The following is a 17,309-nucleotide window of genomic DNA, read 5'->3' on the forward strand; positions in this document are numbered from 1 at the left end:
TTTCAATTTCTTAGACTTGGGCTCCGTATCAGTGAGACTAGTGAGTGTACCTAGACGCATACTATCTTCATTGATTAATGCAAATTTAATTGCCTCTTCCAGCATCTTAGGTGAACTCCTTTTTACTTCCTTTTTACAGGCCTTATCTAGTCCCCTAATGAATCCTCTTGTCTTTTGAAATTCATCTATTCCTTTCAATTTGAGGATTATCTCACGATATTCCTCCAAATATGTCAGTAGGGGTCTTCCCTTTTGTCTGACATAATCCCAATCTTCCCAATTTTTTTCCATTTCATTTTCAGGAAGGAATTTTTTTAAAAAGACGGATTCAAATTGAGCCCAAGTTTCAGGTATTTTATTTGCCCCTTTAAAGTTCACCACCATTTATATGCTTTTGGCCCCAAAGTTAAACTGGCCTCCAATGCTTGGAGATGTGGTGGAGTATTTTTAAGTTTATGTAAATCTTCCCATTTTTGGAGAAAATTAAAGATAGTGTCTTTATTTCTATCTTTTTCCTCCCCGTAAAACTGAGGGGGTTTCATATCTTTTAGAACTGGATTATCCCTCAACTTGTGGTGGGATTCTTTAGGATCTCGCATAGTCACATCTAAATCTTTCGATGAAGATGGGATATCCGAGGTTTCTATCTTATTTTTATCCCTTTCCAACAATAAAGTTAATTGAGATTTTATTTCAGTAACTGTTTGAGTTAAAAAATTCCATTTGAACCCCTTGTGTCTGCACACGAGTAGTTAGATTATCAAATTGTTCTCGTGTGGCAAAGAATTCTTCCCATTGTTCTTCTTGCATCTCCGTTTCATGGGAATCTACCATAGGGTGGTCCCGAGAACTAGAACCTTCCATTACTCCTTCTTTCCCTTTTTCTGCCATTAATACACTGGAATTTGAAAGCAAAGATAAGAAATTTGCATACAAAGTAAAATACTTTCCTGGTTATAATGACAGGGCAACTGTTGCTGGTTTATTAATAAGCCCGAAGAGTAAGAAACAATTTTTGTCTTCCCGGACTAAACCAGTAAACCAGTCACGCTGGAAATGAAGTTCTTTGGCAGAAACGGAACAATCACGTGAACCACCGGTATATCTTCTATGTATAAAACGGGTCTGACTGACTTGAGTCAGCTGGTAGCGATTTAACTCCTGGCTTCAGTCGGGTGGAGACGAATCTATTGTACTGGTCTTCGAAAACAGCCGTGTGACGTGTAGGACTTGAAGTACCATCTCACGTTTTTCGTTATGCTTACAGCAGTCGCCTCACGCTTCGCCTCACGCTTTTCGTCTCCCTGCTGCGTGTCACACTTTTCGTGACGTCACACGACCACAGCTCACAACTTCCTGCAGTGACTTTAAACGACCGACGGATGACGTGTCCGTCAAATCGTCTGGCCCTTGCGCTTAATCACCTGACCTTCGAAAACGCCTAGAAAAGACTTCGTGAATAACTAGCAAGATCAGGACCCGACGACTCCATCAAGATGCGATGGCGGCTCTAATACCAATGTTAAGCGATTGAAAAGATGAAGCAAAATTCTAGAGGAATACAGTCCGACACTCAAAGGGCACGAGATCCTTTTTTTCCTCCCAGCCTTGCCTAGTTATTGCTAGCAACTCTCATCGTAATCCGATTGCTAGCCGTCACTTGTTGGTGAGTCCTACTATTCCTGGACTCTCTTTAATTCTAGGCTCCCCTAAACCCCGTTCGGGCGCCCAAGGCCCCGGACGGTCATGCTTCGTGCCTGTTTCCCGTAATTTACCTTATAAATATAACAGGGGGTGAGTTCACATTGACTGAATTCAAGTCATTTTGTGACTTACATGGTATTAAGAGGGAGCTTACAGCCCCTTACAACCGCTCTCCAAAGAGATCCTTAAATAATGGCATCCCTGAGGAGGTTTGGTCTGGCAAATCGGCCTCATATGACCATTTACACATATTCGGCTGTGATGCTTTTGTGCATGTTAGGGATGAGCTGAGGAACAAACTTGACCCAAAATCCATCAAAGGCATTTTCATGGGCTATGGTGATGAGGGTGAATTTGGCTACAGAGTGTGGTTACCTTAGTCCAAGAAAATTATTCGCAGCCGTAATGTTGTGTTTAACGAGGCAAAATTTGTAAAAGGCTCTTTAGCCTCTAATAAAGATATGAAAAAGGTGAAATTTCAGAAAATGAGCGTCAAGGTGCTGTACCACAGGTTGAAACTGATGATCAGCCGGTTATTTTTGAGCCAGATGATGATGAATAGCAAATAGAAACATAAGGAGGTCATGGACAGCAAGATAGGCTTGCTGATTAGAAAATGCAGGTGCTGGAAATGAAAATGAAGGTGCTGTACAGCATGCTAAAAATGGTTTACAGCAGCCAATAAATGTTGAAAATAATATACCTCCAGATGTAGACCCAATTCCTGAAAATGTTGATCATTGGGTAGGCAGGTCTACACGCATAAGAAGGTAACCACATAGGTTTGACCCCTCTTTGCATTATGTGATGCTTACAGATGAGAGCGAGCCTCTTACATACAAAGAGGCCAAGTCATGTGAGTTCAGCAGTAAGTGGGAGTTAGTTATACAGGAAGAGATTAAATCTCTATATGCAAATGATACTTGGAATCTTGTGTCATTGCCAAAGGGAAGGAAGCCACTTCCAAAGAAATGGGTGTACAAAGTCAAGACAGTTGATGGGAAACCCAAGTACAAGGCAAGGCTAGTTGCCAAAGGTTATGCACAAAAGGAAGGGATTGACTTCCAGAGGTCTTCTCACCTGTTGTGAAGATGACCACTCTACGTGTGCTTTTTGCTCTTACTGCTGTTTTGGATTTAGAGTTGTATCAAATGGATGTAAAAACAGATTTCTTGCATGGTGACATTGATGAGGAAATCTATATGAAATAGCCTGAGGGCTTTGTAGTTCTTGGAAAAGAGCAAATGGTATGTAAGCTAAAACGCAGCCTGTATGGACTGAAACAAGCACCATGGTAGTGGTACAAAAAGTTTTAACACTTTTATGCTATCTCATGAGTTTACACGCAGCCATGCAGATCATTGCTTGTACATGAAAAGGGATACAGATGGCAGCCCCATCATACTTGTTTTGTATGTGGATGATATGTTGTTAGTTGGGAAAAGAAAGACTAGCTTGGATGCTCTAAAAAATCAGCTGAAATCAGCTTTCTCCATGAAAGATTTGGGAAATGCAGAGCATATTTTGGGCATGAGGATTCGTAGAGATAGAATGCAGAAATTGCTGTTTTTATCTCAAGAAAAGTACATTGGAAAGGTACTGGACAGATTTAACATGGCTGAAGCTAAGCCTTTTGGGGTACCCTTACCTCCTTATCTCAAGCTTAGCAAAGCCAACAACCCGAAAGATGACGTGGAAGCAAATGCTATGAAGGGAGTTTCTTATGCATCAGCTTGTGGCTCTCTTATGTATGCTATGGTTGCTGCTCGTCCAGACTTTGCTCATGTAGTGGGAGTTAGCAGGTTTATGTCATATCTTGGCAAAGCACATTGGGAGGCTGTCAAGTGTATTTTTCGATACCTTAAGGGTACACAAAGAAAAAGTATTTTCTATGGGCAGGGTGCACTTAGTTTGCATGGTTATTGTGATGCAGACATGGCAGGTGATTTGGACACTCGTAGGTCCACCAACGGGTTTGTCTTTACAGTTGCTGGTGGGGCTATTTCTTGGTGTTCCAGGTTGTAGAATATTGTTGCACTGAGTACCATTGAAGGTGAATACATATCAGCTTACTGAAGCTTCTAAGGAAGCTATATGGTTGAGTAGACTTGCAAATGATCTCGGCATGCCTACTGGTATTGCAGTTTTGGGATGTGATAGCCAGAGTGCTGTGTATCTGGCTAAGAATGCCATGTATCATTCACGCACAAAGCATATAGATGTGCGATATCACTTCATCAGACAGATTCTGGAAGATGGTCAAATCACATTGACCAAGATTAAAACACAAGATAACCCTTGAGATATTCTCGCTAAAAGTCTAAGCAAAGCTTAGCACGAGCATTGTATTCGACTAGTGGGAGTTGGTTAGCTAGAGGTTCATATCGGACCTTTAAGTAGGAGGTTGTTGGGATACAAAGGTCCAATAACCTCCGTGTATATAGTACATGCACATTGTACATGTGAACGCATCCTTTACGTGCCCCAAGTATAAATACATTTTATTCTTTGTGTATCAACACATTGTTGGTACACTCTAATCATCTCGTACTTTCACTCTGCTCACACTCTCTTAAGCCGTCACACTCTCACGCTCACTCCTCCTCGAACTTCCATCTCTCTCAGCTAAGCTCCCCAACAATGTATACTATCAGCTTGTGGTCCTATCTTTCGGATTGACCAATGCTTCCACAACTTTCCAACAGATGATAAATGATTTATTTTGTCCGTATTTAGGAAAGTGGATAGTCATTTTTTAATTGTTTTTATCATTTATAGTAAGTCATTGGGAGAGCATACCAAACACTTGCGTATTGGCTTATATCTCTTAAGATGAAAACAATTATTTGCTAAACTATAAGTGTGAATTTTTTCGCACGGAGTTGTTATATCTTGGTCATGTCATCTCAATGGATGACATTCGAAATGATTCGAAAAAGATATGAGTAGTGCTTGCTTGGCCTATTTTACGACCATCAAGCAAGTAAAATCTTTTTTAGGTTTTACGGTGTTTTTTTGGATATTCATTAAGAACTACTCATATTGCTGAACCCTTAACACGTTTGTTTAAGAGTATTCGAAGCAAGAAGAAGTATGTTAGTTCACCTATTATTTGGACTAGTTAGCTTAATCGATATTTTGAAACATTGAAATGGCTTGTTATACCATTGTACTGATGTTGCGGATTATTGATTGAAATAAATCTTTGGAGGTTCATACAGATGCGAGCGCTTATGCTTTAGGTACTGTTCTTTATTAGGATACTTGACCTATTACCTTTGAGAGTTATTAGCTGACTGATGCCCAAACACGTTATGCCACTTAGGAGAAGGAATTATTGATTGTCATCCATACCACTTAGGGTCCTCAAAACATCTTGAAACCATTGGACATATCAAAAGGACAAATCAAACCATGGAGAATATGTTATATGCACATATCTCTCGTTGGTAGTCTAATTGGAAGTGTTATCTTTTATTAGATTGAGTTTACTTATAGTAGTGCTAAGCATTTGGCAATTGGTTGTAGCTTGTTTATGCGTATGTATCGTTATGAGCCAAAATCATCGATTGCCACAAAGCTCAAGGAGGTGAAAATGTAGTCCTTGGTTGACTTTCTATATGATATGCAGAATGTAGACGATTGCGAAGGAAAGCATTAAAACAATTTGGAATTGTGCCATGTTTTATGTAACCAACATCATATTCCTAACGAGCTCAAGAGGGGATGTGGCTTATCTTAAAGTTCCAACGGATTCCGATTCAATGACTACCGACAAGTGCTATAAATTATATTCGAGATATTGCAGTTTTTTCCAAATTACCAAGAAGATAAGTAGCATATTCTATGAGTTAGATTTACCATCAGAAAACGGAGTTTATTATGTGTTCCATGTGAGTCGTTTGAAAGAACAACTAAGACAAGGTGAGTAGGTAATTCTGATTGAGGAAGTCCCGCAGCTTGAGAATACTACTCGTTACATTCCACTTAAACCCAAATTGGTTCTTGACCTTAGGACTAAACGATCCCATTGAACCGTTTATCTTGAGTATTTGGTCAAGTGGAAAAACCGCCTAGAGGTGGAGGCTACTTGGAAGTCAGTACGTTCATTGAGGAGTCGTTTTCCTCACTTTGTTCTTGAGAATATTGTTGAGGACAACAATCATTCGTAAGGGGGGAAGTGTTATGTCCTTGGACATCTGTATGAGCGCTAGTAGTACTAGTCACAGTGGCCATGGGTTGACTTAGTACGTATGCATTAAGGGCACTTTGGGGTTAGAGCAGCTAAGTCCTATAAATAGGGCTCAAGGCTCTATTGTGCACATTCATTGTGTGATTACCACTCTTGGACTCTTGGCTCGTTGACCGAGGCATTCATATACTGGGATGGTGTGGGCTGGTGGTATGGGATGCCAATCCTTGGGATGTGGTCATGGCCTGGAGTGCTGCTACCTCCTAGGCTGGGGTGAGCCCGTTTGGCTCTATGGCTTGGAGGTGAGTTTGATGTCTAGTTTCTTTTATGGTGAGTTTGGCTTGTGTTGTGTCTTGTGTGTAGGTTGGATCCTAGGGGGATGTTTCAACCATGATACTAGAGTCGTGGGCTACATAGACTTTGATTATGTAGGATATGCAAATAGTAGGAAGTCCATCTTTGGCCACTGAGGCTTGTAACAAGGCCCTATGGTTAGGCTGTTTGGTTGTGGACCTTGGTGTGATTATGATTCCTACATTGCATTCAGACTATATGAGTGTCATTGAGCTGGCATGTAATCTGATCTTTCATGTGAAGTCCAAGCACATTGATGTCCATTATCAATCACTTCATTAGAGAGGTGATTGCGGACAAGCGAATAGAGCTTGTCAAGATCTTGATTATGAGAATCTTCTGTTACATGTTAAATAATTGTGTGGGATACTCTACTCGGATTTTAATTTGAAAAGATTTCTCTCCTTAAGATTGTTCCGGGGGTTACATGTTTTAGAGGGGATCTTGGTCACATGCATTGTGCCTCTGGGCCATGTTGGCTTTTAATCAGGCTTTGAGCCAAGCACATGATATTAGTTATTTTTGTGTGTAAGTCTGTGTGCGTGAAATACATTATACAAATTCTTGCATTAAATAAGGTTCAAAGGTTTGGGGGAAACCTGAAGCCTATATAAGAAGGCCCTAATTTTTGTACTTTCATGATCAAACTATTGCATCAATCTACTTTCCATTGGTATATATGCAAGAGCTCTCTCTCTCTCTCTCTCTCTCTCTCTATATATATATATATATATATATATATATATATATATATATATATATATATATATGCCGACACATCCGTACACTAGGATGGTGTGGATTGGCGGTATGGGATGCCAATCCATTTCTACCTTGGTAATGACAATGATGCAAATGAGCCTCTTGCTACCTCCAACAAAGCCTTGACTCTCTTCATTTAATCATTTTTTGTAGACAATTGTGAATAAAAATGTAAATATGTGTCTATTACAAAATGTGATTGGAATTAGACATTGGCCATGCACATGCATGCCCTAAGACCTTTCTGTCACATGTTAAATAATTGTGTGATACTCTACTCAGATTTTAATTTGAAAAGATTTGTATCTCCTTAAGATTGTTCGGAGGGTTACATGTTTCAGAGGGGATTTGCAACTAGTTTCCATGGCCTTTGTGTTGAGCCTGAGAACTATACTTGAGGTTGGACCCTTCATCACATGCATTGTGCCTTTGGGCCATGTTGGCTTTTGATTAGGCTTTGAGCCACGCACATGCTATTAGTTATTTTTGTGTGTAAGTTTGTGCGTGTGAAAGGTGTGAACACATTATACACCTTGCATTAAATAAGGTTCAAAGGTTTGAGGGAAATGTGAACCCTATATAAGAAGGCCCTAGTTTTTGTACTTTCGTGATGAAAGAGTATGTGTCCACTGTTATGATTTATGAAAAGTCAGGAGTCCAAAGACGGGAACTAAAAACATGTCGAATGACAAAATGATCAAACAATAAAAGTGGCAATAGGTGATGATGTCAGATAGGCAGTTGGCTGCTATGTTTTAACTTGTAACCAGCCATAAAGAAATATACAAAATGAAATTTCAGTAAAGACTAAGCCCAAATTTAGAGAGCATCGTCAGTGCCTGAAAGAATATGAGCATTTGTAGCTCTGGAAATCTTGGCTTTATGATCATGGGTGCCAGGAATAGTCTCCAGAAATGAGCATTCTCTTCTTTCTCCATCCCCCAATGTGTAAGTATATTGGCCTATGCAATGACACTTTTGCAAAGCATCCTCGAGTTAGCACTAATGAAGACCAGATTTTCCCATTGAAATTCTGATTCTTGGCTTAAATTGGAAAAGCCCCAAATTGCATCGATGGAATATTAAGAAATTTTGATTGAAACCAAAAAACCCCCAAATATAATGTAAATAGCCTCTAAGAATAAAATTAAACTTTCATTAATAAGGTTTAGTGAACCTTATCTTGGAAGGTGAATGATGTTGAGACAGGTGTGAAGGCCTTGGTAACGTGGCTGAGATGAGCCAGTTGTTGCAACAAACCAGGTGTCTGTTGGAGATAGAGACGTACGTGGCAGACTATTGCAGGTGTCGGGTATCATGTCAGGTTAGGTTGGCAGGTCAACTGGTAGTATGGACTGAAGTCAAACCCACATTCTGCTTTGATGCCACTGTTGGGTATGGAGCTCAAGAAGATGACCAATGTCTTATGACGGTTGGAACTCCATGAGAGAGAGAGAGAGAGAGAGAGAGAGAGAGAGAGAGAGAGAGAGAGAATATATATAGGCTAAGCTGTGTACCTAACCCTTTAACCCTTATTTAATGTGAAGTGTTTTAAAGGTGTTTACATCTTTAAGACACATACACACGCTAAAGGTGTATTTACACACAAGGGAAAATAAATGGGATAACCCAGATGTTTACTGTGTCATCTTATGTAGATTTGATGTACTTGACCATGACAAATTTATGTTTAATCTAGGCATGGCTAACCCAAGTTGACAAAAAGGAGATTGAAAGGGTTTGATGAGACAAGTTCATCACTATTTTGTTCATAACACTTATTAGTGCAGAAGATTAGTCTTTTGGTCTATGGAATCCAAACGAGATCACCATCAAGGGACATGTTTCTAACAGTGATATAATATCAATTGTCAGAAATTTTTCTTTGGGAATATTGGTTTAAAAAATAGTCACTCTTGAACAACACCCTTGTTTTCCAACACCATTTTTTTGGACTCTACAGTTATCTAGTTTAACTTTTGGTCTCACAAATTGCTGTAAGCACTTTGAGGAAGATGAGGGATACACTTTTCACACTTAGTTGTAACATCTTTTAATGACACCATGACCATTTTAGAGAAAGAGGAAGTTTATAGATATATACCAACATCTACAGGTCAAAGACCTTATAAGGTGCAGACTTTTCATCAATGGCAAGAAGGGTAGATTCTTTTTGCCTACATTCATTGTGTAGAATATGAAGTCACAACTGATGATGGATGCAAAAGTGCATGCTCTCTAAAGAGCAAGACAAGAAAATAGGAGTGTTACATGAGACAATGCTAACACACACTATGTGTGTGCATACCTGTATGTTCAAGGGAGATGGATGAGTTACATTGCACAAGGCAGGGGGCTGCTGATGGAAGTTGTAGGAGAGTATTGTGGCTAGGGTGCAATTCTGATCAGTAAGGAGTGAAAGTATACTGTGACCAGCAACTGCCACTACATGGCAGGTTGGCCATGCTGGTGGAGTGATTGCTAATGCTGTTTGATGCTGCTGTCTGCCAGTGTTTGCCCTTTCACACTGCCACATCACACACATGCAGGTCCTTTGGGGTTCCTGACATTGAGCTGGTGCTGTCTGATTAAGGCTGGTCAGCCTTCTGCCAATAGAACTTTACGTGACAGGCTGAAAGGAAGCCATTTACCAACTATATCTCTGGCTCATGACAGTAAACCCACTTGAAAGGTTTCCCAGTGACTGAGTAAGTCAACTATGTACTTTCATGGATTGAGTCTTGGCTTCTCCATGGACTATTGAAGCTGCTAGTCCTTAGCTCTTCAATTGTTTTGTCTGATCCAGTACACCTGCAAATTTGGAAGTTGCCAGTCCATAGCTCTCCAAAGGAAAGCAGGTATTGATACATATCAGCATGGGTGATCTTTGTCTGATGGCCTTGTCTATCTTGTCCGAGTTGTTGAATGTTCTGGTTCATATGCTAATTGTTTTGATAGGCTGAATACTGACCGTTGTTTCCAAGGCCCTGGTGAGAGGGTTACTGATTGGACACCCATACACCAATGCTGGTCCATATGTTTGGTCAGGATGTCTTAAAACAGGTAGGAAAAAATCTTCACATAGGCAAAAGTGGCAAGTGTTGTTATTGAGCCTAGCTATCACATGTGAAACTGTCACAACAACATGCAATGAGTTAGTAGACCAAGCATCTCAAGTTACTTGACAAGACATGAATCTTGCTGATCCACAAGGAGATGTTGTTTGGGGAGCCTGTTCCTGCAACAACTATTTCTTATGGTGCAGCTTACATCTTGATACTCGTTTGCTGTTACGAGTCTTAGATTGAATTTAGATGTGTACAACCATGATTAACATGATACTTTTTCTTTGCCATACAAAATATTCTGATAGCTGATCTATAAAAGTCTTTATAGTCATTGTTCGTTTCTTGGTTTTATTTCAGGCTGAGATGAATCAAAAGCAAGATTATTACTAGGTTCAACTCCTGAACAGGAAGGTAATGGCATCCCTCTACTGAATCTAATGAATTCAATATCATATCTAATTCTTGATGTGTATGCTTGATAATAATCTGAAAATGTTTTGATAAATGCAGGTTAACAGTTGGTTAATCACCTTAATTAGCTCTCAAGCTGGTAGTTAAGCAGCCTATGGCAGTGTGCATCATTTTTCATGAGGCACCCTTTGGATGACAAACTTGCTGCTGGTTCTTTTGTCAGAGAATGGAAACAGCTTTCATTGTTGCTGAAAAAGACAGTCTGTTAACGAGTTTAAGCTATGGCAAAGATGTGGGTCTTATTAGAATGTACATCCTAACTTTTTGGACTGGCTTTTAGCACTGTAGTAAGAGGTGATAAGCTCTACTCTTTGGTGCTTTCCTAGAAGAAGCAGGACACTAAAGCACCAAAAGATATGAGCAAATTGGTGCAGAAGAAATGCTCTTAAGCCACTGTTTGGGGTAATCTTTCGATATTCTGTTCTGACCTAAGCGACCTGTTTGTGTAGCAAGTTAGGGAGTTGGATCATCAAGCTGAGTATGCATATTGAACTTTTCCTTTACAAGCTTCTGAAAATCAGCTTATGAATAAGCAATGAATTTTGGTCTGCAATGTTTCGGAAAATCAGTGGCATCTTATGTTAACACAGCAGACTTCAACCATTACAGGTTTTGCCAATTTTGACTGGCCAAATATTGGGTGTGACAGTTGTTTATTACATGCTGTGTTTGCATTGTCTGGTGTGTTAGTTGTTTTCTGATCCCATGGTTATAGATGACATGGTAAATGCTCATCTATTCCAGCAGTAACTCTCATGTCATCCTCTGGGAATATTGTCGGTCTTTCTTACCCATAGGTTTGGCCATGCGCAGCTGGCTGCTGGTTTCCACTAGTTGATTGTCAGGGAATGTTCCTGTGGTTCCTTGAGCAAGCATTCAAAGATAACTCCATTTTGTCAGAAGTAGACGCAACCATGGAAGCATGTGAATCTCTTGTAATAGACTGCACAACATGAGAGAGGAGATAAGAGAAACACTACGAAGAAAGAACATTGCAAAGAGAACTCAGAAGAAAAGAGATGCTCGGGAAATGGAATCCATATATCAAGTCGAGACAGTACGGAAACAGTAAGTCGTCGGCTGTGTGGGCACTGGCACCAGCTCCCTCTCTCCAGCAGGACCTGCAGATAACAGAGTAAGCACTCATGTGTCTGAGGGGGAGGGAGCCCAGCCTATCTATAGGCAAAATATCCGATCAGGTTGGCCGGCAAATTGCTGGCCAAAAATAGTAGTCGGCCAGCCAAAATATGCACAGTTGGCCATAAACAGGGGCCACTAAATCAGGCACCCACAAATCAGTACAAATCATAAATGGTAAAGAATGTGCCCAGACCACAAAATCAACAGACTCGCACATGAATGGACTTATCTGCTAACACATTTTCATTATCTTGACAATACCATACTCCTTTGTTTGGTCACACTTCAATGTTAACATCTTTGTAACATGGACAATGTGACATTTTAATTTGACATCTTTTACATATGTTAATGTCGTACTCTTCTCTGATAACAATGTGGTGCTTCATAATAATTGCTGAAAGCATGTTCATGTGGTTAGTATGAAGTGGCTGTTTTTGCATTGATCTAGTACTGATCAGGTCTGCGAGCTTAATGGGGCCAACACGGGGTACAACACGTGGAAGTGTTCCTATGATCTAACATCTTTTACAGATCAATGCTGTAGTTTTCTCTGATGGCAATGTGGTGCTTCATAATGTTTACTGAAAGTGCAGTCTTCTGGTAATTATGAAGTGGCCGTTGTTGGGTAAGATCTAGTATATGGTTCAAGCAGGCTCGATCCTTTGGTGATGTTCAGCGGATGTCATGGTAGGAGCTCAGAGTATACCGACGGTTTGTCAAGCTAAAGATGGGCTACATGATGATTGGATGTGTGCTGATGCTAATATTCCCTAAGTTCGAAATGCTGACAAGCAATTAAGAGCTAACAGTAGATGGAATTGCCTCCAGTGGTTCTATTTGGCTGTTATGAGGAAGTTAACGAGGATAGTCAATAGTTCTGGCATTACATTAAGTAACATGGCAGCCGTTCGAGTGTTGCAAGTGTGCTAGAGATTGTTTAGGATGCCACCAGAGTTGCCACTACTTTACTTTGTGGTGAGGGTTATTCTTTATAATGCAAGAGTCTCAGTGGCCCCACCGCTCCTTATGGTGAATGATTCATGTGCTGCGACTCCCATCTTGCTTGTGCATGCAATTTGAACTAGATTGACAGTGCTACAATATATATTTTGAAAATAGGAAAACCCCATCTAGATGTGTGACCACTTACATGTGGTCTCCCTATTAGCAAAGCCCATAGAGGCCTACTTAGCTAGAGGGCATGGGGGGAGCGTTTCCATTCTCTTGTTAAGAAAGACCCTTGTACATAGGGACGCATAGGGACGTTACATGTTGCAAAACTATTCTACGGTGTACTTCGCACCAAATATGCACGTTTCTTATTTGGATTATATTGAATGTCTATGCTATGCCCAATTGTTATAATTTTTAATTTGACTTTGCTAATTGGCTAGTTGCTAGTACTTTCAATGCCAACAATGCGAAATTTTATTATCCTTTAAATTTTCAAATAGAATTTGATATACTTATATGCTTGTGCTTGGTAGCATGGCACCTCTTATGTATGACTCTTGAAACACTTGCAAAGCATTAACATGAAATGAGGTGCTACTTTCTTGTTGGTAGGTTACAAAAGCATATGTGAGGAAGGATATAGTAGTTGCATTATTAGAGAGAATATATTTAGTAGAGTGACTTGCCTGGTTCTTAGAGATTTTATGGTAGTAACTAGGCCTTGTTACAATATAGTGACTTTTTAATATTCTTTAGAGAGATTGATAAGACGTCATTTTTGGCACTAAAGACATACACAAAGGATGCGAAATGCAATATGAAGTGAGTCAATTTCAGAACGGACATATAGACCTATTGACTTGAAAAATGAATGTTCTAGTGCTTTGACGCATGATGAAAAGGTTTGTGTTGGACTTGTAGGTCACCTTTAAGGAGAGCAAGTTTAGCAAGTCTTAATAGTGCTTGATATTGAGCTTGTAGCAAGGCTTAATATATGCGGAACAAGTTTGAAGTGTTTCAAGCATCAACATATGACTAGCTAGTTACTTGAGGTGCTTAACATTAGGACCAGACTCAATGGTAGTAATACTAAACTCATTGGTAGTAATACTAAGCTCATGTCTTGGTGGTGCTAGATGCTTGATAAGAAGAGTGAAGATGAAGTGAATGAGCATTCTCAAGGTACTCTTTATATTACGTTGTTAGATTAGTTTAAGTAAAAGTTGTCAATTGACTATAGCACAAATGCACTAGTGAGTTAATTATATCATAAACGAACCAAGCTTTGTGTTTAATCTTAGGATGAACGCATACAAATGAATCCAAATTATGATTGAGGGAGCAAACAAAAACTTAATGGAATAAACACATTGGATGCATTGTAGCCTTGTTTTTGTGCTCATTTGAAAGTTGCGTTGTCTTTGGACCATCACTTTTTCAAGCAATATATATGGCAAGTTTTGAATAGTTTGACCATTTGCACTTTTATGTGATTAATTGGGATTGTGCATCTTGAATGTTAGTTTATGCTTATTATCCACACAAGCAATGTTAGTGTAACTCTCTTTTTTTTTCCGTAAAAGATATAGTGTATCTCTCTCTCTCTCTCTCTCTCTCTCTCTCTCTCTCTCTCTCTCTCTCGATGATTTGCTTGGGTCATAGTTACACATTTCAAATATAATGACAATAGCTCAGTCTATGTTTTATGATTTGATTTAAGATCAAGTTTCACTTGATATAGTTGCAACCTTAGATGGAGAGATATGTGAGGGTAAGGTGACATGTTTTACTACATTTTCCTAAGAATAAAAGCCTTGGTTAGGATGGCCTCATCAATGAGTTTTTTGTGAAATATGCAAATCTTACATGCTATAACCATTATTAAATTTGGGCAATTGGGATTATGCCTACATTGTGGATAAATGGTGTTATTAAATTGACTCTGAGGGGGATGCCTTTGCCTTCCACTCTGATATATTGTAAATTTATTTCTTTGATGGGCATTATGTATAACATTTTTGCAAAGATGTTGGCTAATAGATTGCATGAACACACAAATTAGGAATTAGTAACGATTTAGTTGGACTTGGAGAAATCCTTTGATTACCTTGAGTGGTCTTTTATAGTCAAACTCATACAAAACATAGGGTTTGGACCTAGAATTTCTTTCTAATTTAAGTTACACCATCATTAGAGACTCTTTCCAGAGAGTCATGCTTAATGATGATTTTATAGAGTCATTCATCCTTTTTAGGTTTGTTAGACACGGATGCCCTTGTCCTTTTCCTCCCCCTCTTGAAACACATCCTATTTTTGAGAATGCTATCACATATTCTTGCAAATGTTGAGGTGATAGTCTTACCTCTTTCTTCATTGTAACATCTAATTGGTACAGCCTTGGTAGACGATGCATTTATGTTCTTGAAACGTGATATGGACAATCTTCGCAAAACATATGGAACTTGTTTGCATTTGCTTTATAAATGCATATTAATACCACTAAATATGCTCTCACTAGTTGCGTAGAATGGGACTTGCTAGCTCTGGGTTGGCAAGGAAGGTGGTAACATGGTAATATTATGAGACACCTGGGCTATCCATTATTGGAGGTCACTGTCTTATTTAAGAAATTGCTTGATTAGATATCCATACATATTTTTGACCAAATTGTCTATCCTAAATCATAAGCATGGCATTTCATGTATGCCTTAAAGATTGCTTAGGCTCTCATGTTGCCCACGATTTTATAAGATTTTCCATTGCTTCCATGGTTGAAGACCGATTTATGAGAAATACCATAGTCTATTCGTTTCATGCTTTGGAAGAACTCTATGCATTTTGATATTCCTTGGATTTCTTAAAATCATACTTGTACACCTAAAAGAATGGGGGGAGCAATATTAGTTGTGGTGACTCACATGATAATACTCAAACTATAGTGTATATGTTGTCATTGGTCTCTCTCTTGCTCGATGGCAAGAAAGTTATGGTCTGTTTTGTCTTAGATTTGGCATGATGTAGTTGAAACTACCAAGCATCCATGAGATTGGGTTTCTGAAAAAACCAAATTAATAGATTCTATGTAGCCACATGTAAATATTGTTTTTCACTTTTTACATTTATGGTGTCGCTTACATAATTGACATGTCTGTGATGAATATATTTTTGATTTTATAAGTTCATTAGTGGTTTGTACTTTGTCTCCCTCGAAACATTTTGATTGCTTTAATACTTTGACTTTATCTTCCATGCTTTCAAATTCCAAATATTCTCAATTCTTTTCTTGATGATTTTCCATGGTATCACTTGAGCCCTTTTTCTTTCAAAATTGGTCGTAGTTTATAAACATCCTTGGTGCTGTTCATCAGGTAGTGCCTCTTATGATTCTTCATGCTATCCTTTGGGAGGTCTCGTAAACGTGAATAAAATGCAATCTTCTTATATATTATAGCTTTGTCAACTAGTTAAAATATGTTATCTTTCATAACTTGTTGATCTACCTTCTTTTTTATTTGAATTTGCTTTGATATGTCCTCATACACATCATTATTTCCTTGACTTATGTATTGGTTTATTCTAACATACAACACAAACAAGAATAATGACCGATACATAATGCTACCTGAATACTCACAATGATCCACAACTGAGGCCATAGATTTCTTGAATAAGAAAGTGACGATAAACAACAATTAGCTTTCAAAAAATTGGTACAAAAATATAGGAAACATCATATATAATAGAGAGGAGTAATCATGATTATTCTTGCTTTATTTTGTCATCAAAATACTACATCATGATTGCTTTGCTCAAGAATAACTAGATATCGGCTGAAATAAGGATTGTTTTACACCTAATGTGCATATGAGTAAATAGACTAAGGTTATAGAGTGGTAATCCAAGCTCTAACACCTAGCACAGCATGAAGGTTAACTAGCCACAATCAAGATTCAAACCCAAAAAATGCCTTATCCATGAACGACTTGGAGAATCCTATTATGCCTCCTCATCAGAATCCTTGCACCTCTTGATGAGGTCTATCGAGCAAATGTGGATAGAGCCCCTCTAGGATACCCACAATCCTCTTGTGTAGTTGCATAATAGTTCCTAAAAGCTAGATTATGATAAAAGGAAAAGATACAAAAAAGTCTTAAGAGGCTATGCATGAGCATAATAAAGTGATACAAAGTACATAGTGATTGTCACATGAAATTGAATGAGGCACCAAGGCCTTGCATGGAGTAGAAGTATCTATAGCCTCATCATTAGCAACCACTAAATGATCATGCTCAAAAACCTATTGTGAAACACCACTAGTGGTCTTAACTGTGAGATGAGTGCTTTTTAGCACTAAAATGCATTTAGTTGCTACTGCTTTATGATGAAACAAGAATATGGATGTAATTGAAATCTCCTTGGAATCTTCTCCAAATGTTGAAATTCTCGATTGACCTTGTTCAACCAAATACTCATCCACTAGACCACAAGATTAGGAGGAGCAAGAAGTTCAATCAAAGTTCACTTCATAGGAATAAAGTGGAAAGCTATCGATTCTCATAATCCCCCTCCTCATCAAACCCCCTAGCTTCTGAGTTATAAGCAAGCCCTTTTTATTTTAAAAAACCCCACATGATTCAAACCAAATATCAAAAGTTATATTT

General features: G+C 38.8%; 1 protein-coding gene across 1 annotated transcript in view; it reads left to right on the forward strand.

Annotated features, from left to right (window-relative positions):
• The window catches only part of LOC148009391 (DNA-directed RNA polymerases II, IV and V subunit 11-like), an 81,447-nt gene extending 70,237 nt beyond the window's left edge, over positions 1–11,210 (forward strand). The window contains exons 5-6 of the mRNA XM_087673618.1: positions 10,438–10,491; positions 10,591–11,210. Of these exons, the coding sequence (XP_087529744.1) occupies positions 10,438–10,470 (33 nt within the window). The 3' untranslated portion in view covers positions 10,471–10,491; positions 10,591–11,210. The remainder of the gene's footprint in view (positions 1–10,437; positions 10,492–10,590) is intronic.
• Positions 11,211–17,309: the final 6,099 nt, after the last annotated feature.

The sequence above is a fragment of the Lygodium microphyllum genome, unplaced genomic scaffold, assembly GCF_053477565.2.
Source record: "Lygodium microphyllum isolate KBCC unplaced genomic scaffold, Lygodium_microphyllum_v1.1.10 scaffold_31, whole genome shotgun sequence".
Taxonomy (NCBI): Eukaryota; Viridiplantae; Streptophyta; class Polypodiopsida; order Schizaeales; family Lygodiaceae; genus Lygodium; species Lygodium microphyllum.